At 36.1% G+C, this 25,474-nt stretch overlaps 2 protein-coding genes across 2 annotated transcripts; both read left to right on the top strand.

Annotated features, from left to right (window-relative positions):
* The first annotated feature begins 394 nt into the window (after positions 1-394).
* Positions 395-1,423, top strand: LOC117791017 (seminase). Its single transcript, XM_034630646.1, has one exon. The coding sequence runs from the start codon at positions 407-409 to the stop codon at positions 1,259-1,261; it is 855 nt and encodes a 284-aa protein (XP_034486537.1). The 5' UTR covers positions 395-406; the 3' UTR covers positions 1,262-1,423.
* A 2,333-nt stretch (positions 1,424-3,756) lies between these two features.
* Positions 3,757-25,473, top strand: LOC117789468 (tubulin beta-1 chain-like; the record flags this gene model as incomplete). The annotated part of the gene is made up of 5 exons (XM_034628499.1): positions 3,757-4,075; positions 18,771-19,005; positions 20,214-20,443; positions 24,410-24,577; positions 25,240-25,473. Coding segments are annotated over exons 1-5 (924 nt in total), but the record flags the coding sequence as incomplete, so codon positions are not given.
* Position 25,474: the final 1 nt, after the last annotated feature.

The raw sequence follows: 25,474 nt of genomic DNA, 5'->3' as shown, positions 1-25,474 counted from the left end.
CGACAATTTGGCAAGAGGCGCACGCACATTTACATTTTATTCTTGTATCCATTCGAGTGCTGTGTGTGTGTGTGTGTGTGTGTATGAAACTGCAAATGTACTAGCAACAGAACGTGCGGCGATTTTGTGAAAAGTTCAAAGAATAAAAAGGGGCTCATTTTTCCCCTTTTCCAACTCTTTTTCGAGTTTATTTGGCGACTTGTCGACGACCCTATGGACTTGCTCAAAACTTCAGATACAGCAACCACAGTTATATAATAGCGTAGATTATAAGCCATAACTGGAGAAAATAATCCATGGCTTAGTAGTGCAACTAATCAATTTAGTGGAACCAACAAACTATAGTTAACACAATAGATATTCTTCTGATAGTTAAAAGCTGAATCGCATATGGAAAACATCTAAAATGTATCTGAGAACATTTATTCAATTACTAATGATTGCATTGATTCTTGGCGAAGAGAATCTACCTAATAAGGATCTACCCGATAAGGATCTACCCGAGAAGGATCTACCCGATAAAGATCTACCCGAGAAGGAACTACCCAATAAGGATCTACCCGAGAAGGATCTTGTGCAACCCCGAATTTTTGGAGGAAGACCAACTACTCAAGGGGAATTGGGAGGCTTCGCTGTGCAGATCTTCCGAGAGAATCAGTTGACATGCACTGGAAATTTGTTGAGCGAACGTCACATTCTCACGGCAGCTCATTGTCTCGATGATGCGAACTATGGAGACTTTCATGTGGTCGCTGGCGAAACAGATGTGCAAAATTATTTCTATAGAGATAGAAACTATTTGCGTGGCGTTGCGATACATCCCGATTACGATAAATACAACTTTATTGCTGATATTGCGGTGTTAAGTGCTCAAGCTCCTATGAGAGGAAGGGGCATTGGATACATACCGCTATGCAAGGGGGATCTATCTGCTGGGAGTATGGTTACCGTGGCTGGCTGGGGAAAAAACGATGCATATGATAATACACTGCGTTCAATTAGGGTTCCTATCGTATCCAAGTCGGAGTGCAATGGAATGCTCGGCAGAAGGATGCCCATGAATGTGATCTGTGCCGCCGGCTATAATGGAAAAACAATGTGCCATGGCGACTCTGGCGGTCCACTGATCTTCAATGATCAACTGTGCGGTATTAATATTTGGACATATGAATGTGGCAACTACGTAAAGCCCGATGTCTTTATGAGCGTCTACTACTATAAAAACTTTATATATAGTGCCATGAGTGAATTGGGAGATTAGGTGGACTTTATAAAGGCCCTCAAAGGTATAAGAAATGTCTGGAAATTTCTGTAAAAATGACATGAAAATTTCAACAATTATATCTAACAAGGTTTTTGGTCAATTTGAGCACTTTTAAAATTATAAAATTCATCTAATAAAAGCAGTATACAGTTAAAAATATTGTTGTTACTTGATTCATTTAGAAAATACTCTGAATAATTCAGAACATTATTATTTTAATAAATGAAATGTTCAAATTGTAAAGATTTTCAAATGTATTTTAATAAAAAACTAAAAGCTGAGGGCTATTGTATGGATAGTGCAATTAATATGATCCAAGTGCAATAAATAATGTACCTATACACTATATCTGAGAAACGTAATATTTTTTGTCGTACGAAAAAACGTGGCAAAGAATCGGAACAACTTAAATTTCTGGATAATTTTAAGTTCCTTTCGTTTTATAATAAATATGACATCGAAATAAATAGCTAGACCAAGAGAAAAAATTTTTTTTAACGAATTTAAAAATATTTAAATGCAGAATGTATTAAGAGGCCAAATCATGATCAAAATGACATTCCGCTTGAAAATCGGTTCAGTTTTGATCAAGTTATGATAGTTTGAAGTTGGTCAATCTGCGGATTTAGCAACTTTACAAGTCCAAAATTTTTGTTCAATTTCACATGATTTTTTACAAAAAAATGAAAGGTGTCAGAATCAAGTTTAAAGTGTTGTTTTATACTAATTACGATATAAGGAGTTGATTAAAAGTGAAAACTTGAGATTTAAAATTTTGAATTTTTGAAATTTTAAAGGGGGGACCATTAGCATCGAAATCGAATCTTGGTCGAAAATAATTAAATTTTCTAAATGAACAAACTTTAAATACAGAATGAATTTAGAGGCCAATTGATGATCAAAATGACATTCCGCTTGAAAATCGGTTCAGTTTTGATCAAGTTATGATAGTTTGAAGTTGGTCAAACTGCGGACTTAGCCACTTTACAAGTCCAAATTTTTGTTCAATTTCACATGATTTTTTACAAAAAAATGAAAGGTGTCAGAATCAAGTTTAAAGTGTTGTTTTATACTAATTACGATATAAGGAGTTGATTAAAAGTGAAAACTTGAGATTTAAAATTTTGAATTTTTGAAATTTTAAAGGGGGGACCATTAGCATCGAAATCGAATCTTGGTCGAAAATAATTAAATTTTCTAAATGAACAAACTTTAAATACAGAATGAATTTAGAGGCCAATTGATGATCAAAATGACATTCCGCTTGAAAATCGGTTCAGTTTTGATCAAGTTATGATAGTTTGAAGTTGGTCAAACTGCGGATTTAGCCACTTTACAAGTCCAAATTTTTGTTCAATTTCACATGATTTTTTACAAAAAAATGAAAGGTGTCAGAATCAAGTTTAAAGTGTTGTTTTATACTAATTACGATATAAGGAGTTGATTAAAAGTGAAAACTTGAGATTTAAAATTTTGAATTTTTGAAATTTTAAAGGGGGGACCATTAGCATCAAAATCGAATCTTGGTCGAAAATAATTAAATTTTCTAAATGAACAAACTTTAAGTACAGAATGAATTTAGGGGCCAAATGATGATCAAAATGACATTCCGCTTGAAAATCGGTTCAGTTTTGATCAAGTTATGACAGTTGGAAGTTGGGCAGCTCTTTGAGTTAGCAGTTTTACCCCAAACGTACCGGTACAAACGTTTACAAACAACAAATGTCTTCATTTGTTCAAGTTCCACATGGCGTGTAGAATTGAACGCACAAAATCTCTACACTCAAATCAAATTCATGTCAAACTAGATATTCTCTTTCTCAGCATCAGCTCGCTCTCTCGTGCTCTCTTTCGCCTTCGCTCTCGCGCTTCCTCTCTTTCTCTTTAGCGCTCGCGTTCGCTCTCTCTGTGTTGTTTCTGTTATTGCGCTGCGAAGCATGAAGAACATGAGAGAGCGACGATTGCGGCGGCTGCAGCCAAAGAAAAAAGAATGAATGAAAGAGAACGGGGAAAACGAGTAACAACAAAACCGCAAAAGCAATGAAAATATCTTAAAACCTGCCGGCTGCAGCTACTTATGCATATTACCAACTATTCTAGGCAGGTTTCCATATCACATTCTAGAATCTAGTAGATGTACATATGTAGTTCTTGTTGTTGTGATATATTCACTAGTTGCTTCTGCCGTTGTTGTCATTGCCTTTTGCAACTTGTGACACATTTGGTGTTGTCTGCCCAAGCGTTTTTTTATCAGTTGCCGCAGCATTTAAAACTATTCATCGCTCTCTTCTCTCATCCCACCCTCTCTCTGTCTCCCCTTGTCACTCTCTCGCAATTTCTCTGGCGTTGCCATACGACCGCATGAAATGCCCAAAGCGCAACTAATGCTGACGCGGCCCGCCGTCTTACCCCCTCCCTGGTGGCAACAGAACCCATCCGCATACCCACTCAGTGGGTCGCTCACTATTTGTAGCTGTGGCCGATTTCAGTGCACGTTGGATTCTCGACGCGAACGCGACGATCGCTCAAAGCAAACATACATATATATACATAACCCGTACCTGAAAACTGATTTCAATTTCCCGCGTTTCCCCTGCTCGCAATTCGTGTTCGTGTCTGCGTCTGTGTGAGTGAGTGAGTGTGCTTAGCTCTCTCTCTTTGATAAGTTCGTGAATATTCTCGAGTCAGTTGACCAACGACACAGTTCACATACTATTTTCCTGACCTTTGTCAAGTGTCTGAGCGCCAATCGATATGAGGGAAATTGTGCATCTACAAGTGGGCCAATGTGGCAATCAAATTGGTTCAAAGGTGCGTATAGCGAACATTCGATTCTCAATTCTCAACTCGTGTGACACATTTGACGCCCCTCTGCATATTTTTCACTACAGACACGACATATATTCCTAACCTCACATGTTTAATTATAAAACCGAATGAACTAAACGCGCTCTTTCTACCGCTGCCGCTGCCTGCCACTATCTGACCATCTCCCTCTCTCGCACGCTCTCTGAGAGAGTCTCTCTGTTTGGACTGCTCTCCCGCTATTTTGTTGTTGTTTTCAAACAGCAGCTTGTCGGCAAGGGGTGGCAGAGGGGGGGCTTGAATATTAAAGAGGTGGCGCGCTGTCATCGTTGTGGGGGGATGGGGGGAAACTATACAACTGCAACAACATAAACTGACGCAACTAAACGAACTGAAAGTTAAAATTTTAACTATTTTCACTGCCTCAGTCGTATCTTATCTGGTTAATGATATCAGCTGCCAGAACTTAATATATTTTCAAGCATTAACCTGTCAGTGAAATAGGAAAGTAAACCAAATGTCCACTTCTAAAGCTTAAGTATAAATTTTGGGAACTTCAAGTTGAGGAACTCGTATGTGAATCAGTTAAGCTCAAGGCTGCTTGATGATCTTGGACTTGCTTAGCATAGTTGATTTCTGATTTACAATTGTAATAGATACACAAGGCTCTTTTGTATTTCAAAACTTTTATGAAGGTTTTATTGCCAACTGTTAATGTTGTTTTTTTTTTTAGTGCACAGTTAAGATCTCTTTCCAGCTAATTCCATTGGCCCTCTACACTTGACTAAATTTACGAGTACGAGTACATCATACCCGTTGTTTTATGTTTTTTTTAATGCCCATTCTAAAACAGATACATAAATTGAAAGCTAGAGAAAGAAAGAGTCAGATAATTAAACATACATACATACATAGATAGTTTAGAAATGTGGCACATACATAATTAAAGCAGCATGAACTGTTTGTATCTATTGTAGCTTTTGTATCTGTAGCTTTGATTGTTCCGCATACCTTCACAGCCTATGACGCATTGTGAACGATTCTCGACTTGACTACAGGCTCTTATCAGCCTCAACTTATAGTTGGCCCACTGTTTGACACCCTACCTGACTGTAATCAGCATGTTTACAAGGTCTTAAACATACACATAAGATGAAGTCATAAATATTTAAGTTTCCGTATCGCTGAACGAGCATAGACAAAAATAGGCATTACAAATGATTGTTGTCGACCCACTTTGACTGACAAAAGCTGCTGACTTTTGCACTCAAACGACGCATGCTTGCAGCCAATTAAAGGCATACGAAATGAAAACATTATTGTAGGCCCAGCCTAAAAAAAACTCCAACTTGGTGCCCCATTCTGAGCTAATTTAGCGCATTAATGTTAACTCGCACAATTTACCCCACCATAAAAAATCCAGAGAAAAGCAACAACAACAACAAAGCGGCAACAACATCAACGCAGTCGTTGACGTTTGACACAGTTTTTTTTTTATGTACATACATATATATATATTTTTCTTTCTGTTTCTTCGTTTCCCAGCTGAGTTTTCTCCACACATTACCCCATCTGCATATTTGGTTTCGTTTGTTGTTTTTGTTTTTTCCTGACTCGACTCTTTACACGCTTTTCCACTTCAATTTTATGTAAACATATTTTAAAGCTCTTTTTTGCGTGTTACCAAGTTAATTAGGCCGCACTTTACAATGACAAAGCCATGGCCTATCCCATCAGGTTTTATGTGCCCATTTTACTTACATTTCATCAGTGTTTGTTGCCCCATTTTTAAAAGGGGCGCCAGTTTCTCGTCAGTTCAAGTTTATTTTAATAAATATGTTATTTATAGAATCTGAAAATAGGGCCTATATGCGAGTATATCAAGCTAAGCTGCAGATACAACACTTATTAAAAAAAGAACACGCGATTTGTTGTTGCATTTAATTTTACTATAATATTGAGCATATTTCGCCAGCGGCATTATTTATTTATTTACATATAAATTTGTTCATTTTCACTCGATATTATTTTGTAATTTAATTGAATGTCCATTTCTGATTAATTGGCTGTCAGGGTGAATTATTGTTTGTACGCTAAAATAAATAAATAATAAATATGCAAAAGTGCATGCGTGGCGAAAAATAAGCTCACTAAATAGTCAAATTTATGCACAGCAGCAAAAGCGCAATTTTGGTTCATAAAAAAGTCCTTTTATTTTTTATATGCGCACATATATTTTAAATCAATTGCTTTCGCGATAAAGAAAACAACAGTGAAATTAACAAAAGTAAACAATATCAACTTTCAATGCGGTGTTTTTTTTCAAAAATTTGTCAAAAGTTTTAAAATCATAAATTAATAGAATAGATTGCTGAGCAAATATGGTTAGCAAATTTATGATCTGAACGCGAGTGTTTTTTATTTTAATTTGAATGTTTACAATATAAATTTTATATGAAAAAAATGTCGTGGAATTTTGAATCTACTCTTTAACGAATATAAGCTTTATTCAGATATGCTCCCTTATTCATGTAAGCTTTAATTCCATGGAATTTCTTTCCAATAATCGAATCTAATTCTCTTTAAAATGGCAATATTCCCATATCTCTCACATATATTTACTCAGTATTAGTCGTATATTTTGTGGCATATTTTGTGCTTTAATTCAACAATATAGCCGTAAGAATTTCCGTCCTAAAATTGATCACACATACGAAGAGATACGATTTGGGCATGCATAACCCATGTCTGGATATTTTGCATGGCCTGCAGCGAACGCTTTTTTCATTATTTACATAAACCTAATTTTCCCTAAATCATTTTGTGAACAATAACAGGGAAAATCTATTTACGGCGTGCCGTCTTCGCCCTTAATTCAAGCTCTTTCCTCCCCCGTCCCTCCCATTACACCAAAAGCAAACGATGACAGCGTGCAAGCAAAAAACCAAAGAAATGGTTATGAGAAAAGTGTATGAAAAAAGTGTGAGGAAAATTTATAGACGAGTGCAACGATGTCGTGCTTCAAACAAGAACAGAAAATATAGAAAGTTTCAACTGAAACTGACAGACATGGCGATACTCTGTAGTCAACTCTGATCAATTTGAGTTAACAAAAAGATACAAGTGTTTCCCAAATTACTTTAACACGACTTGAGCTGATCGACTCGGCTTTTGATGCTGATCAAGAATATTCCGAATACACCCATTATCCATATGTACAGGGTATACAAATGCCAAAACGCAAGCAACGGACAATAAAATTAAAGAGTTTGCAAAGCCAACGAAAGCAAAGGATACAACGTGGCGTATACTGCATGCAAATGTGAAAAATATCCGTGTGTGTGTGTGTATATGTGTGTGGTGATGTGCAACGCCTTAGGATACATTTATTTAGCTTTAGCTTATAATGGCGGGGCATCATTGCAGCGCCAAAATAATGCACAGAAATTGAATTATCGATAACGTTGGCAACTATCGCAGCTATAATTTCTTTATGGTTACACGTTGCACATCCAAAGGGGGCACATAACGAAGGGGTGGGGCTGCTGGTTCATGTGTGTAATGTTTCTAACCTACTTGTTGGTCTGACAGGTTAGTGCAACGTTGTCGTCGTCCTCATTGCATAATGCCGCCAGCTGGTAATATGCAAATGCAATACTGATATGCTCCTTGGCAGGACATCAATCCTTGTTTGTTTGATGCAGACGATGGGAATAACCAAATGCATTTGATAACTTTGTTGGCATATAGCTCAGATCAGGTTAACATTAGCTGTTTGTATCATATTCAAGCAGCTAAAAAGCTGAACCTTAGAGTATCATGCTCATCTCTTACATCACATGAGCTGTTGTTATGTATGAATATGTTTTCTATTACAACAGCAGCAGCTTCAAAATAAATAAATATTCTCGTTGTAAAAAAAAAAAGAAATGAAAAGATAAAATATACAATTTTTTGAAAATATTTTTCAATTTACATAAAAATGCGTTTATGCATACAAAATAAAGTTTACACAAAAGCCACACCCCTCGCGCTCTTATCCCCCTTGCGCCTAACTCAATGCAGTAAAGCTCAAAAAGGGCAACACCTAACCTGGGGCACCCTGTGGTGGAGGCAACACCGCTTCGTTGCACAAACTGATTATGAATAAACAAACGCGAAAGTTGTTTTTTTTTTGTATAAATATTTTGAGCATTTTTTGCCTGCATATTACAAAAATTATTTATTTATGCAGCTCTTTGAGCTTCGATACACCCGAAAGTTGTCCATGCAAATTGTTGTCAAAAAAAAAGGTAATAGATTCTTGCTATTTGTAACACATTAGAAGCGAGCACAAACATGAGTATGGACATTAAATGCGGACACAGCTGTCTTGTTGAAGAATCAAACTACCAAACAAACAACCACAAACCATAAGTGCAGCACTTGTGGCCATAGATAAGCCGCTTGCAACACCACTGTGCCGCAGTCGGCCAGTCGACCCGTTGGCCATTTCGTTGGCCAGTTTGTGCAGCTGGCAGACGTCGACAAATGGCTGGGAGGCTTTTTGTTACTTATTTATTTAACACTTTTAAAAAGCATTCCACTCGTTTGCTCATTAATTTCTCATGTTGCCTCTTAATGCATCAGGTACGCTGCAACCTCCGGCAACGCCACCTTTTGACATTCGAGCCAAGCCCTGGCATATGTTTCATTATCATTATCATTGTCATTTGTATTGTTTTTTTTTTTTTGCTTGGCTTTTTTTTTGTGAATTTTCAATTACTTTGGTAATTTCATATTATTGAAATTGCACGCCACAAATTGTAATTATGTTTAACCCTTCCACCCGCCACCTGCAACGTGCAACGTGCAACCTGGCAACAGGCAACAGGCAACAGTGACCCTGGCAGCTGGAGGAATCCACCTGAAATATGTTGCGCTTTTGTAATCTGGTATTTACGAAATAAATAAAGCAATAATATGTTGGAATGTTTTGATAATGAGCACTCGACTTGGAGATACCTTAAAGTTCGCTCCAACAGACAGGAGTAAAATACAAATATTAGTATTTTATTATTTTTATTATTCAGGGGTGTCACATAAGTCAAAACCAAGCGAAAATCTCCCAAAATCGATTTTATTATTAATATTTCAAATTATATTATTTTAATAAAATTTTTTCTACTAACGCTGAGACCTCTTTAGGTTGTCTTTACTGTTAAAGCTTAGCAAGAGTTAAATACATAAACTCCACATGACTGTATCGTTATGCTAACCCTCTCGTTTATTCAATAAATACAGAGTATACAAAAGCGGGTGGCAAAAAAAATTACAAATAAAAAAAGCAGCAAATAAGAATAAAGCTCAAAATGCATTTAAAGCTTTCAGGTTTAATTCGGTCTGCATTCTCGTAATTGCACATATGCATATGCCCACATACACATACACACACACATACACAGACGAGTACGTGTACGGTGTACACTGTGCATACATGTATAGCCTGGAGCTGTGCAAGTGTAAATTATGCATGCAATTGTATTGGCAATTACACATTTACATTTTAGTCTTGCCGGTCGAAGCGCCGATAAGCAGGCAACAGAAAATAACTTTGAGCCGGGTCGCAGAGGCGAGATAATTCTGACAGATATTAACCACATGCTGTGATAGTATGGTAAATTTATTGCATAGCAAAACATAATTAACAAAAACAAATCATGGTAATTGCAATTGCAAAACAAAAACACGTCCATAAAATGAAAAAATAAAAAAAACAACAAAAGGAATAGAATAATAATCAAGATTTGTTTACGGTTTTCCGTTTTTAATTTTTGGTTTTCGGTTTTGTTTTGTTTTGTTTTATTTGCGTAAATGCGATGACAAATTGTGCAACCAAACAAGCCAAATGGAATTCCAAAACAAACAAGGTAAAAGCGTAAAACATTAAAAGTGAGAGAAACCTCATTAAAAACCAAATGCGGTCAAAATATTTATCATTTATATATAATCACACACACATGGCATATGCGACTGTTTGGTTGTGTATCCTTGAAAAATTGGCATTGGTTTTAACGTATAATTTATGGCAGGTGAGCGGGGCGCATTTGGCCCAAAGATAAACGCCAACCACCAACAAAACCACAAATAGCCAAATGTCCACGCCAAATAATTGATCAGCCATAATATTAACAGTTGTTTAGAACAGCAAATCTATATGCATTCCTTTTAAATTCCATACACTCATAACATTGGCATTTAATTTATATTTATTACCTGGCATCCAGTCCAAAAATTTATTCAAAGAACTATTATTTCTAAAACTTAATAAACGCAAAACATTTTGGCATTTTTTTAATGGATACATTTATACTATACAATTTATATAGCATTGCAATTATAAATATTAATAATTATATAATTTGAAAGTTTGAAAATGTCCTTCACAATCGAATAGCATGAAATAATAATTTTCATTTTTGTATGCAACAATTCGATTAAGTTGGGTATGCAACAACTATAAGAAAATAAATAATATATATCAATAATAATTAAAATTAATAAGGAATACATTACAAACAACCATTTACCAATGTTATCAGTAAATTTGCAGGCTGAGAAATTGACCTTAAATTATGTGGCTTATATTTGATATTCATTTCCTTATCTGATGCACTTGTCGTTGATTTAATGACATTTTCAGTCATTAAACTGTTGAAAAATAAATTTTATAAAAAACAACAAACTCATTTTGCGTTAATAGCCTGCAGTCATTTATTCCACACATAAAAAGAGAAAGAGAAGAGGAAAGCTGACTGAAATTTCAACTGAATGGCAAAAAATCTTTTACATGTACCACAACAAGCTACTTATTTACATGAAATATACAAAACCGCGTTGATATCCTGACAATGGAATTAGCCAAAAAAAAAAATAATAATAACACAAAAGGGCAAAAAAAGTAAACATATGCCTTTGTTTTTTCTAATATATTATAAATTTATTGTAAAATCATCAGCTAAAAACAAACAATTTAGGATCTGTTAATTCATATTTTAAACTAAATTAAAAAGTTAATATAGTTGGTAAAGCAACAGATAAATTTTGAATTTTATACGAAATTCCTGTTAAGATCATATATGGTAAATAGAGCGGTCAATTTAATTGCACAAATACTCGTCAAACTATTAAGATATTTACTTGACAATTTGTTTAATTTACCTTTTGTCAATAAAGTTCAAATGATGCCAGACCATCTGCCAACTCCAACTTGTTTGTAAGTTGGGTTGATGCCACACCTGCGGCAGCTATATTTGAAGCAGTTGGGGGCAGCACTTGATATTTAGTGCCACATGAGGCAACACACAATGTATACACAGAGTAGAACTCTGTGAGTGTGCACACTTCCTGTCCTGACGCTGTTTATTTATTTAGCTATTGCCAAAACATACTCCAATGTATGAAGTTCATATCACTTGCCACATAAATATTATTATTATTACTCTGCCCTCTGCTTCCACTTCTCCGCCTCGAGATCCACTGAGAGACCATATAAATAAGTACACCTTTGGTATGTGAATATGGGAAATGATAAAGTGCAAGCCGAGTCATTTCTATGCATACGAAGACCCTTGAAACATGTTTTGAGACATTCAAAATGATAGCAGCAACTGCTCAAAGACTTTAGCCATTAGCAAATATTATTGTTGTCGCTTGAGCACTTTCACGAGATCCAACAGAAACTCTGCTGGTTGCCACAAAAATGTAAAGTCAACAAATCTATGCAAATGCGTCCTATGATCAGGACATTTGAGCCTAGCAATCAAGTGGTGGCAATAGCTTGGAGGAATTGGCAATCGAGGAAATGAGTATGACAATGTGCAGGCTACCCGCAATATTAATATTTACCTCAGTACGACCAGGCAATGGCACAACAACAACAACAATACGAAATGTGACTGCCACAACACACGCTGCACATTAGTTAAATCAACAGCAGGCCGACCAACCAAATAAGTATACTATAAATATTTACATATCTAAATCGACAATTATTGAAATCTCAATTGAAATTGTTTGTCAGTCGCGCATATACCTGTGTGTGTGTGAGTGTGTGCGTATATGTGTGTGGATTGTTACAAAAGCCCAATCCACAAAAGCAAATTTTTGAATGTTTGTTATTATTGCGTTAAAGCCAAAAAGCAAATTGCTTAAATATTTAAAACCTTGAAAACATGCTGGCAATTGATTTGAGAGAATTGCTATAAATAATTTAGGTATTAGCAATCAATTTATAAAGAAATCTAAAATAAATATGGAGCTGATATTATTATGACAAAGTAGTTAATCTTTACAATTAAAATAAAACAAATTATATGTTGGCAGTTTCTGTAAGCTAAATACTTTTAAATTATTTAATTGAGCCGATATTATTTTGAATAACAATGATAGATCTTAATTATTTTAGTAATTCTTGTAAAATAAAAAGTAATAAATGTTTAATGAAACTTCAATCAATTCGAAAAGTAATTTAAAATAAATAAAGAACTAATATTATTATGAATTAGAGAGTATATTTAGAATTAAAATATCTTGGCAATAGGTGAGAAAAAAGTATTAGTTATAAATAATTTACAATCAATTGGAATTAGTCCTTATTGGTGTTGAATAATGAAAGTAATACTTTAGCATCAGCTGGCTACGAAACCCAAACTTTTTTCAATTATTCGGGCCGATGAAATGCATTTTGGAATGCCGAATGTCAGCTGCACGAAAAACCAATGCGCATTTCTGTTAAATAAAAAGCAATACAATAACAGCAATAACAACAACAATAATAATTATAATAAAAACAACAAGAAATGTGCCGGCAATGCGCTGATAATGACAATTAGTGGCCACATTTAAATTGATGCACTTGATGAGAAATGCAATTGCGAATTCAGCTGCCAAACACACACACACACACACACACACACACACATACATACACAGAAACACTTATGCATACACACTCACACATGGACAAAGGGTAATTTACGGTATATGCATTTGGGGTATAAAATTACATTTTTTTCTGGTTAACCGACGTTGCCTCGAAATTCACACGTTCTGTCAAATTGCGCGCATATCTATGTGTATTTGAGTGTTTTACACACACACACACACTCACATAATTCACATAAATTGCCATAACACAACGGCAATTGATTCATAGCGACGAGTTCCATAATTATCCTTGTTCCAAAAAGTATGCTATGAAATTTGTCGCCCGATGACGACGATTTCAACGTAAAGCATAAAAGCCTGGCTAGCATACGTTGTAAGTATTTTGGGCCAGATCCTTTTAGTGTTATTACAAAATATACTTATACATATGGGCGTGGTGGATGGGGCTGAGGGGAAGGGGGTCGTGACACGCGCTCAGCTGGCAGTTAGTGTAGTTTGGGGTACAATTCGTTATTTGCGACGCTCGCATATAAATTGCATTTTTGAGCAGCTCGACATTGACTGCAGATGGTCAGGCTTATAAAGGGTTTGAAATTCTTCTGCCTCACTTGCTTTTTTATTTTGTCGTCGCATCAAAATGGTTTATGGCCGGCGGCTGCAAAATGTCATCTATCGATGGGCGGCCGTTAAGCTTTGAGTGTGTTTTGCCATTTTTATTTTATTGCTGCCTTTCTCTCTGTTCGGGAGCAAAGCTCATTACGCTAATGGATACTCACATAAGTATATAGATACATATATATATAGTATGTGTATTTGTTTCTTTGCTTCCCAGCTGAAATTAAAATAAATAGACTCTATTTTAAGCGCACCTAACACACGGCTTTTCTCGACATTTGTAAATTGGCAAAGCATTTCAATCCAGTTTATTAATTTCTAATTATTTGAATACCTTGCGCCAGTACGGCAAAATATTCATTTAGAATTCCACTCGCTGAAATCCCTAAAATGCCGCAGTGACATCTAAATAAAAATATTTAAAAATTTTCCATAAATTCATTCTTGACTTTGCGATGTCATGTGCATCATTTGCGAAATACCCAGAGATTTTGAGAAGCTACCAATGGCTAGTCCATTAATGGCATGTATTGTATATGGAATGTTAATTAGAAATATATGTGTATTAAATTTTTAATTTATTCAAGCAAAAGCGGATTTTATCAAGGACTTTTTTACATTGCACATGGATAAATGCCACTTATTTATTCAATTATATCTTTTAATTGTGTTTTTTATTTAATGTTGCACAGCATTCCATGCACAGTTGAGTTAGCATGAACCTTAATGAGTTCAATTAAAAGATAATGTTACTTTAATCAATAGATTCTTTTCATGTTGCGCATCAAGTTTGTAGCAAATCTTTTGTTCTAATTTATTATTGTTGCAATTGTTTATTTATGCACTGCTCTAAAACGTCAAATTCAATATTCCAACTCAGTTGGCTGGCAAATTTGTAGTATATAGTCGCAGCCGACCCCCTAGTTATATACCCAGGGCGCTCTCTCAGTCACATCCGGTGCGACATGCACTTCCGTTGCTTTGCGCAGCTCGCATCCTTTGCATCCTCAGCTAACACAAACTAAAATGTCCTTTTGTCTCAGGAACAAAGCTCAAACTACACAGAGCGCACATTCATTTCTTCTTTTCTGGCCGCAATTAATTTATGCTCGTTTTTTTTTTTTTCTTGGCGACTTTGCCACTTGACTTTTGCTTGGCTGCTCGCCGCCATCGTATTTCGGTTTTTGTTTGAACGCTTTGAGAATTTTAATTTTGAATTTCTTTTAAGTGCGAGCCAATGCAGCGCTCGACGCTTCACATAAAAAAGACGGCGCCACAAAATGGCAATGGTTGGTAAAATGGCGCCGCTTTGGTCAACGCACGTTGCCTTTTGTTTACTTTTAATTTGATCACTTTCTTCTCTTCACTTCTTTGGCTTTTTCTTTTATTTTCTTATTTGAAACTTCTCTAGTTTTTTTTAACTTGTGCGCAATTTTGTAATTAAGCAATTTGACCGCAGCAAAAGTTTCAGGCAAATGAAGGCAGCATAATTATTTATTTTTTCTGCACCCTCTTTTTTATGTTATTGTTTTTGATGGAAGCGAGTCAAGGAAAAGAAGTTGCCTTGTTTTAACCACTTTATCATACCCACCTCAAACAGCTGACAGTGCCGTGTCAAAAGCATGACCTGATATCCACAAAATGTTAAACGGGCAGTCGGACCAACTCGACAGCTAGATTTCCCCCTCAGTTTTTTCCCTGCCCATCAGCTGCAACAACAACGAAACGTAAAAAGTTTTCTATAATATACATATTTAATATGCTCTCTATGTTTAAAAAAAGAAGAAAAAATATATTAAAACAAAGTTATGCACTATTTAATACTCTGTACGTTTAGATATATTGATGCATTATAGGTAAAAAAAAATTAAAGAAAAAAAAATATATATATATATGTGAAACAAAATAAATACGATTAAATTTTATATTAATCAACATAATTTTATATTTTTTAAATAATACTTAAAAAGTTTATAGAATATTAATGATGTGATAAATAAAACCAACTGGGCCCCACATTTTTCATTAGAAAAGTAACATAAAAAAAGAACTTTCTGATATAATTTGAGAAAATAAACGTACAGTAGTTCATAGAGAAGCCATATATCTTTAAATAAAATGAGATTACCTTTTGCAAGAGTATAGAGAAAAGAAAAAGCGTAGAACCCTTTTGAGAGCTGAGCTGGCACTCAATGCCAAGAGCAAGCAAACAAACCCGAAAGTAGTCAAAAGAAAAACGCTTATCTGCAATTGGCTTGACTAAAATATACGAAACATATTTAAATTTCCCCAAAGGCAACAAGTGCCAGGACAACAAACAAACAGGAGCAGGACGAAAGTCAGTCAACTTGCTGTCTCTCATATGCGGGTGTCTAACAACACACATACACACACACATACATATTAAGAGTAACAACCAAACAAACAAATAAAAGTTGAAGCGTATGCAAATCAAAGTTATTGTCAGGCCAAAAGTGTCTACCGATGCGTACAATTGAGTGTCATATTTCCAGTTTGTTATGTATGCAAAAGGGAACAGCATACTCGGCTAAAGGCGAGCTAAACAGAGTGCAAGAGAGAGAGAGAGGGGGAGACATGGAAAAAGAGTACACTCACAGGCGAGGGCAAACTTTTAGCCAGGCCAAACTCAAGTGAAAACTTTCTGCCCAGCTTCCTAATATTTTGCTTGATTCTGTTACATTCTCCACTTTTCTATCCATGTGCAACTTGTTATCATTGTTGCGTGTCTAAAAGCCAATGGAGAAATAAAACTTTTCGCCAAGCGGCAGCAACAACAGCTAAAGCAATAGCAACAATGCCAACGTTTATGCTGTGCCACGATTAACATAGCAGCAACAACAACAACAACAGCAAGGAAAAACTGTAACGCATGCATATGATATTGCATGTGTGTGTGACAGTGTGTGTGAGAGTGTGTGTGTGTGTGCAATCAATGACTCTCCAATTTAAGTGTCATATGAAGAGCGTTCCAACTTTTACCTTTGACATTTATCTTACTTTTATACACAATTTTTTTAGATGCTCGCATATCTTTAATGTGAAGCAATTGTAATGACATTAGTTTAAAGTCAAACTCTAATAAATAGAATTGTAAACAAAATTGCAGACGCAGATATCATATCATTAAAATAATTAAACTAAAATGAACAAAAATATAGAATTTTATAGTGTTGCCGTAAAACGCATATTTTGTTTCTAATTTAATCCTCAGCTGAGTTGCAAAATCCATATAATTGACTTCTTACACTTCCCAAACTTATTTGAAAAAATTTAGATCAAAATTTGTATTTACAAGACATTAATAAAGAGATGTCAAGACTTTATGTAAAGAAATATTTATTAAAGTTGAAAAGAACGATCACTCATAAGTCAACATTTGATTGAACAAATTAATGTAAAAAGATAAAAAGCTGCTTATAAACCAACCATCTTATTTCCTTAAAAATTTGTTAGCCAAGGCTCTTTTGGGTAATGTGTTTGAGCCAAAGCTGTCGACCTATCGACCTTTTCATTTCGTATTGATATTTCACAGCCATTAACAATTGAGTACTCTGAGTATTTATTGGCGATTGGCATAAAATCAGTCGATATAAGGTAACACATCTCAGCTTGTGGTTTATGAATAATTTAAGGATATTTATGTGCTCGACTGGCTTTTAAAAGACATCCTGTTGCTGACAAACTCATCAAAGGCGGGACGAAACAATTAAGTAATGACAGCCAGAATGCGTTATCTGTGAGGAATATCATAGAGTAGAGCCACAAATCATAATTATGACTTTTGTGTAAGTTGAGCTGCGTTTTCAGAGGCTGAAGGCATAAATTAAAAAACTTATGCAGCACGAAGCCAATCTCGGACAAATGCCAAAATACCAATAATAAAAAAAAAACAATCCTCGTTCTTATACATAAAATGCGAAGGAAAATAAATTAATTCATGTCCGTTGGCGCTTAAGTCCATTAAAAATCATTTCGATCAATGTGAGTGGCAGGCGGGCAGCACAGCACATTGCGATTTTCTCACAATTAGCATTTTGGCATCGGAGCACTCCGTGATTGACTCTCCATACTGCATACTCCATACTCCATGCCAGCCTCCGGCCCATACACACAGTACACACACCTGCACAACAAAAGCGAACGAAACGATTGAAACATTTTTAAAAATTTGAAATTCATATGCGCAACAAACGTGAAATGTTTTACGAAGCGTATTGGGCAATAAAACCAAACTGAACCAAACCAAAAGAAACAACAACAATATGGAAAAAAAAAATAAAAAAATATAAATAAAAGCGAACCACACGCAAGAAAAATATTCGTGGAAATAAATACGAGAGCGGGTTGTGTATGGAGACAGGAGAACAGAGAGGAGAGAGAGAGAGAAATCGCTGAAACGCTCGACCCATAGAAAGCGGCAAAAATAAATAAATATATGAAAACACCTAAAAGGATTCAATTATTCCCCCTCGTTACACAACAAAAAATATACATATATATATGTGTGGAAAAAAAAAAAAAGAAAAGCAACGACAGGAACAAGAACAACAACATGAAGCTCACTCTGGCAGCAAAAAGTGCGCGCCCATAAAAGTATGCAACAGAAATGGCTCACGGCATGTAAAGTGCTCCAGCAGGGGAAGACTAGTGTGTAAGGGGGGAGGGAGAGGGGGGAGAGTGTAGGGGGAAGTAATAGCATATGCACGCGCATAAATCGCAACCAGATAGGAACAAGAACGATGACGACGATGGCAGCGTTGTCGTTGGCATTGGCCATAAAAGCAAGCGGCATGTAAAAAGGACACTCATATTTATATGCACTGATTGCCAAAGCAATGCAACACACTCACACACACTCACACACACACACACTTACACCCGTGCACGGAGAGTAACCGATACAAATATTGATTGAAAAATAATATTTTAGCGCCGCGTGGTAAACTACGGAGTACAAAAAACACGCTGCGAATATCGTCGTGGTTTTCTCAAATTCCATTGGTGGTGGTGGTGGTGGGGGGAAGGAGGTTGTCATAAAATATCACGTATGCGACATGCATACCCCAAATAATATTTATCTTTAATGATTGAAACAAGCCAACATTTAACCGATTTTATTTTCTCGTTTCTTTAACAGTTCTGGGAAATTATCTCAGATGAGCATGGCATCGATCCCAATGGCTATTATCACGGCGAATCGAACCTGCAACGCGAACGCATCGATGTCTACTATAATGAGGCAAGCAGCGGCAGGTATGTGCCCCGTGCTGTGCTCATCGATCTGGAGCCGGGCACCATGGACTCGGTGCGTCAATCACCAATGGGTCAACTGTTCAGGCCTGACAACTTTGTCTTCGGACAATCGGGAGCGGGTAAGTTGATGTGGTTGAAAGTCTGAAAGCTGTTTGTTGAATTGACCACACGTTGCACAGTTATGCAGCTAATCATATGCTGCTCTTCAGCCATTGCTATCACCTGCTGGTCTTATACAACCAACTTACTGTGGAAGATTGACCATTTTTTATTTTTAAATTTTACAATAATGTTTGTGTCGATTCTTGTACTGTATCAAATCTAGTGGACTGTGGGCATGCTAACGAATTTTATCCTCATAATTCGATTTAAATTTTAATTCATTCTTTCTCAATAATTCAGAGTCAATAATTTACCTAGTTCGGACAGTTACAGCTCCCAAAATCGAAAAATCAGATCTAAATTCATGTTTGCGTATAAAAAAAATATTTTTAACAAACTCATCAGTTTTGGAAACTTTAATATTATTTTTATATTGTCAAAATCGGGCTACTATAGCATACAGCTGTCAGGGGAACAATTGCTTAAGTTTTTTAATCTTTAAAAATTTATTTTTATAGAAAGTCAATTGTTTTACTCCATAAAATTTCATTTGCATACTTTTAAATGTTGGATTAGTTCCAGAAAACTGTGCAAAGTTTCCATAGTACATGTGCCCCCATCTATCCGTTTATCTTTTTGTGCTTTTGTTTATCTTGGCCAGAATGCAACCGGCAGCTGATCGACATTGGGTTGCTTCTTGTCATCATAGTCTCTGAACTTTGCCACAGTTGTTGCAGCTGCAAGTACATCAGGGGCTGTTGTCATTGCTTTGATAAGTACAAACAAGATGACGTTGATGAAATTGCGGCTAGTTCAGAGTTGCAACTCTGAAGCATGCCTTGCACTGTGGTTGGGCCATAGGTGGTGCTCTGGGTGGTTGCATGGACGGTGGTGCGCTGTTCAACTGTTTAATATACACAGTGCATTTCGCTGTCGTTGTTGTTGCTATTGTTGTTGTTGGTAGGCAAATTTTCGCTGCTGCTAGAGACACGGCTGTCCGGATTGTTGATGTTAATTGCAATTATAAAATCGCCTGCGGCTGACGATGAAAATTAATTTTGTACATGTCAGTAATCACGCCGAGCTGTTATTGTTGTCGCTGTCGCTGTGTCTGCGTGTGTGTGTGTGTATGTGTATGCGTGTGTGTTGATTAGATAAATATGTTTTTTGCAAATGTTATTCAATATTGTATCACATGCTCCAATTTCAACTCTATTTTCACCAGGCAACAACTGGGCCAAGGGTCACTACACAGAGGGCGCCGAACTGATTGATTCCGTATTGGAAGTGATACGCAGGGAATCCGAGGGCTGTGATTGTCTGCAGGGCTTTCAACTGGCTCACTCGCTGGGCGGCGGCACCGGTTCTGGTTTGGGCACACTATTGATTTCGAAGATACGCGAGGAGTATCCGGATCGTATCATGAATACCTTCTCAGTGGTGCCCTCACCCAAGGTAAGCACCAAAATACACATTACAATTGCACAGATCATATCAATGCCAACAACACGCAGCGCCTCTTGATCCTGACCAGGGCAATCCGCTTATCCAAATCAGCTTAGCTCACACATTCGACACCGGCGACTCTAAGCCGACCATATAACCCCAAAGCGCTTTACACCTGCACGCGTTTTAGCCAAATTAGCATGAACCGCACCATGGCAACAAATGTGGCTAGAACCAAAAGCCCAACCACGTGCGTGCTATTTGTTAATATACACTTTCCAATGCGTTCAATAACAATATCATAGAATGTTTGACCAATCAAACAATTTATTTAATTTTATTTAAAACATAAATTATTAATTAAATAATTATTTTAAAAATTTATTTATTTTATAATTCTATGACAAATTTCAATTCCTTATAAACTAAAAGCACACTTTTAGGCTCATTTGAAATCAAAATTAAAGCAAAGGAAATCTAAGTCACAAAAAGTATGATACAATAAATTATCTAGAATTCTATCGAAAGTGTAATTCAGAACAAAGCTAAACTTTATTTTTAACGCAAATATTTTTAAGTTTTATTTATTTTTATAGAGCAAATAGACTTTGCTGTACTTTTACTTCATGTAATATATTTTTATATGCAGCTTTTATGCCAATTTTAATTGACAACGTTACGCAGATCTGCCAAATAATTTAAATTAATTTGCGTAGTGAATTTAGAGCCGCCAAAACGACCTGCGGATAATTGACAATGCAATAGTTTAAATGCATTTACATGGATAGTTTAGAGTTAATGTGCATATAAGAATTGAATTCCGTAACTGGCGGTTAGCTCGCCGTCTGATGCCACGCCTCAATTATAGCTTAATTAACCTAGTTGCATATTTTACACGCACGCCCAGCCCTGGTCGCAAGCCCTGGAGGCACGTGAGGCGCCTTCATTTGCATTATAAGCATCATGAGCATTTAATTACATCTCGCCATTTAATTAAATTAATTTAGTGCCAAATTGATTGTCAATAACAGGCGGTGCACAATGTCCATCAACCAGGTGCCACAATGGAATTGAATATTTATTCAACATTCCTTTTTTGCATTTTCATCAAAAAAAAATATAATTTAATGGGTATTTAAAATAATTTAAATAAATGGAAAATTACAAAAGCTGCGCATAATGCGCGTAAAGATAGAATAAACTGCATTTGCATTTTAAGCATATTATCCAAGCTGTTCCATATTGCGTATACGCAATGAGTACACCAAAAAATGTATAGCATTCTTTTTGGAGTTTCAAATGTGCAAAATAGATGGAGAAACAGTTTAGTTTATATTAAATTGTTGACAAAATGTAATAAACACCTTCAACAATTGGTGTTCAGCTTTAACTTAAGCTTAATAATGCCAAATTTGTACTCTCAACGTGGTCAGAGTGCAAAAGGGACCGACAATTTAAGCAATTTTCGAGGTTAACCGCAACGGCAATCGCTGGGATAACATCAATGGAGCTACGGAACTGTCTGCATATTTGTGTAATTGGATGGACATCTAGAAGTGCATAATACAATAACACTATACACACACACACACACACACATACACAACATTTCATGTACATATACAACTGTAAATATGCTGCCCCAAAGGGTTCACTTGGCACTCAATTTAAAAGGCGAAACACAAGAGCTACAAAAAGTTTATTGAGGCGTGAAATTAGCATTTGACAAACTGCTTATGCCAATATATAATACTACTCTTTCTCCTTTCTCTCGTGTGTGTGATTTTTAGTTTTACAGCATATGCAGATGGAGTAAAACTTATGTTTTGCTGTGTTAAATTTATTACCGTTACGCTTCAGCAACAATGCCCAAACATGTGTACTTCTTGGAAAAGCCCTTCTCCATTCCATCTCCCCCTAACTCTCACCCCTTAGTGTAGATTTACCGCAATGTTTTGGCATTGGCGGCCATTTTGTTGTGGCCAGAAACTGACACGCGCCTGTCATTTAACAACAATTTTCTAATTTATGCGCTTCATTTGAATAGTCTCTTTTTTTTACTGTATTTCAATGTAATTTAAGCATTATAAATTGTTAGTGTCTTTTTAACTTATTATTTTACCATTTAATTGGCAGCAAAATTATTAATGTAAAGTTTTCTTATTAAAGCTGCAAAAAGATACTCGTAGAAATTCTTATAATATGCTTTCCCAAGTGCATAACTAATATTTTGTTAGAGTTGTTTGCAAATACACACACTCAAAAAAACACACACACCCGCACACACACACACTGAGGCAAGTCATGTCCAGGCATAACTCATTATAATTAGATTCAGGTAACTCTCTGACCGTTCGTTATCGCATTGGCCCTGCTCCATTAAATAATTGCAAGGATTTATGTGCAAACATTTTGGATATTTCGGTTAACTGAAAACTGCATTTTGTGCCTGTTGTTGTTGTTGTTGTTGTTGCTAATTTCGGCCAGACAATGCATCTTGCCTGTGCAAATAGAGGGCTAACCAAAGTATTACACATAATTTTCAGTTTGTACACACACACACACACACACACACACTCCCATACAATAATACGATTTGTGCTTTGTGCAATCTGCAAGTGCATTTATAGCACAACAAATGTTACTCTGAGTGCAGCCAGAGGCACTGCAACAAGCAGGTGTGCCTACAATGGGTGTGTCTGTCTTCGGAGGGTAATGCCCACTCATCCCACCAAAACATTTGTTTATCTGTATCATCTGTAGTGGAAATGCAATTTCCATGTACTTCAAGATTCTTTGAGAAATTCTTTTTAGAAATCAAAAATATCTTCTTGTTTCCTTTTTTTCTTCGTATTTAACGAGCTTGCATTTTCTCATCTTCATTAAAACATTTCAGTAATTCAGTTTTCCATATTGTATTTTACATTTGGTCTGCAATAACTGCTAGACAGCTAATCTAAATTAGAAAATTTGGTAATTTGTAAGAAATTGCAATGTTTTCATCTGACAAGATATTCATTAAAAAAGAATTCACAATGATGTACAGTTGGAAACTGCAACAAAATGGATGAGCAAAGAGAACAAAGGTTAAGGCAGCTGAAAGCGACAAAAAACAACAACTAAATCTGCAATGATTTTGTTTGCAAATCATTTAAAACACCTGAACAAACATTACTTTCTGACATTTTTGAATCTATCATAATGCGGATCCACAAAAGTAGTGATGTAAAAATATATCGAAATTTCGACAACTCCATTTTAACGAAAGCGATTATTGACTACTTCAACTCTATGATTTTTTTGACGATCTATCGAGTTGAATAAATCGATTTCCATAAAAAATAGACAACTCTCAGGGTATTGTTCATCGTAGCTTATTTGTACAATTGAGTTCGGTCGTTCAATTTTTGTTGAACGACCGTAATAAATAATTTACCAATAGGCCAAAGTTTGAATCAAACATAAAAACGATGCAAGAAAGAAAGATTTCTAATAATAGTACGCGTCTATTTTGTAATTAAAATTGCGTTTTCAAATAATAATTTTTTTTTTGAAAAAGTTCGATATTTTCAGCTCAATCTACTATTTTCCGATATATCGACAACTCGATACTTATTTTTGGCGCTTTTCTATTTCGATATAAAACTCGATCTAAAGTTTAGATTTACAAAAGTATATATTTTCGGCATTTGCAATTAGCTCTGGTAACAGGTAACTCCACAATTAGTAGAAAGAAAGAAAAACAATGCGATTGACAGGATGAGATACATCTTTCTCATCTACTTTGTAGCATTTAGCATTATATATGCTTTATTTCATCACACTATTTTCTCATTGACAACATTATTAATTAATAAGATTGTATCTTTATAATGTCTAAAGTTTTGGCAATTAACAACATGTATCTGCTTCTTTTCTCGCATGCCGCCGCCGTCTTCATCCACATTGCTATCATCGCTGTTGTTGTGTTGATAGGTATCCGATACCGTTGTGGAGCCGTACAATGCAACGCTCTCCATCCATCAGCTGGTGGAGAACACCGATGAGACCTTCTGCATTGACAATGAGGCGCTTTATGACATTTGCTTCCGCACGCTGAAGTTATCGTCGCCCACCTATGGCGATCTGAATCATCTGGTTTCCGTAAGTGAATCTTAATCAATATTCAACTAATTTGTGTTTCGGTTTTTGTGTGCACCTCCTACCCGACCTACTCCCCCCCCATCCACATCCACATCCTGCTCGTGTTGTCCAGGTGTCGGAGGTTGTCGTTGAGCCATACAATGCGACGTTGTCGGCGCATCAACTGTGCGTGTGCACAGATGAGACATTCTGCATTGACAATGAGGCCTTGTATGACATATGCTATCAACGTCTGCGCCTCGGCTCCCCCACCTATGAGGATCTCAATCATTTGGTGTCCGTAAGTAAATTGAGCAAAGGAACCTTCACCAAAGACGTTAACCGATTGCTGATAATAAATCAATATTTTCAATCAACTTTTAAAATGATCTACGATTTAGACTCCTTTATATTTTAAAAACAATTAATTATAAAAAAATTATAACAAAATTATTGTTTCAAAAATATTACCAATTTTATAACATAATTTAAAAGGCTTTAAGAATCAGAAAAAATTGGAAAACTGTTAAAAAATTTCAAATAAACTTATCGTAATATTGATCGAACCAAATCCTTGGACTCAGGGGTTCAGAAAATCCACACGCCAACCAAAGTAAAATATTCCTCTTTTCTGATTCTTATATATTTAATGTATATGCTAATATATTCTCTCGCTCACTTAGGTCACAATGTCTGGAGTTACCACTTGCCTGCGGTTCCCGGGTCAGCTCAATGCTGATCTCCGTAAGTTGGCCGTCAATATGGTGCCCTTCCCGCGCCTCCACTTCTTCATGCCCGGCTTTGCCCCACTGACCGCCAAGGGATCGCAACAATATCGTGCTCTGACGGTCGCCGAGTTGACCCAACAGATGTTTGATGCGAAGAACATGATGACAGCTTGTGATCCCAGGCATGGAC

This window comes from Drosophila innubila (assembly GCF_004354385.1).
Source record: "Drosophila innubila isolate TH190305 chromosome 3R unlocalized genomic scaffold, UK_Dinn_1.0 2_E_3R, whole genome shotgun sequence".
Classification (NCBI taxonomy): Eukaryota; Metazoa; Arthropoda; class Insecta; order Diptera; family Drosophilidae; genus Drosophila; species Drosophila innubila.
Note: the sequence above shows the minus strand (reverse complement) of the source record. Positions and strands in the feature narration are given on the sequence as shown.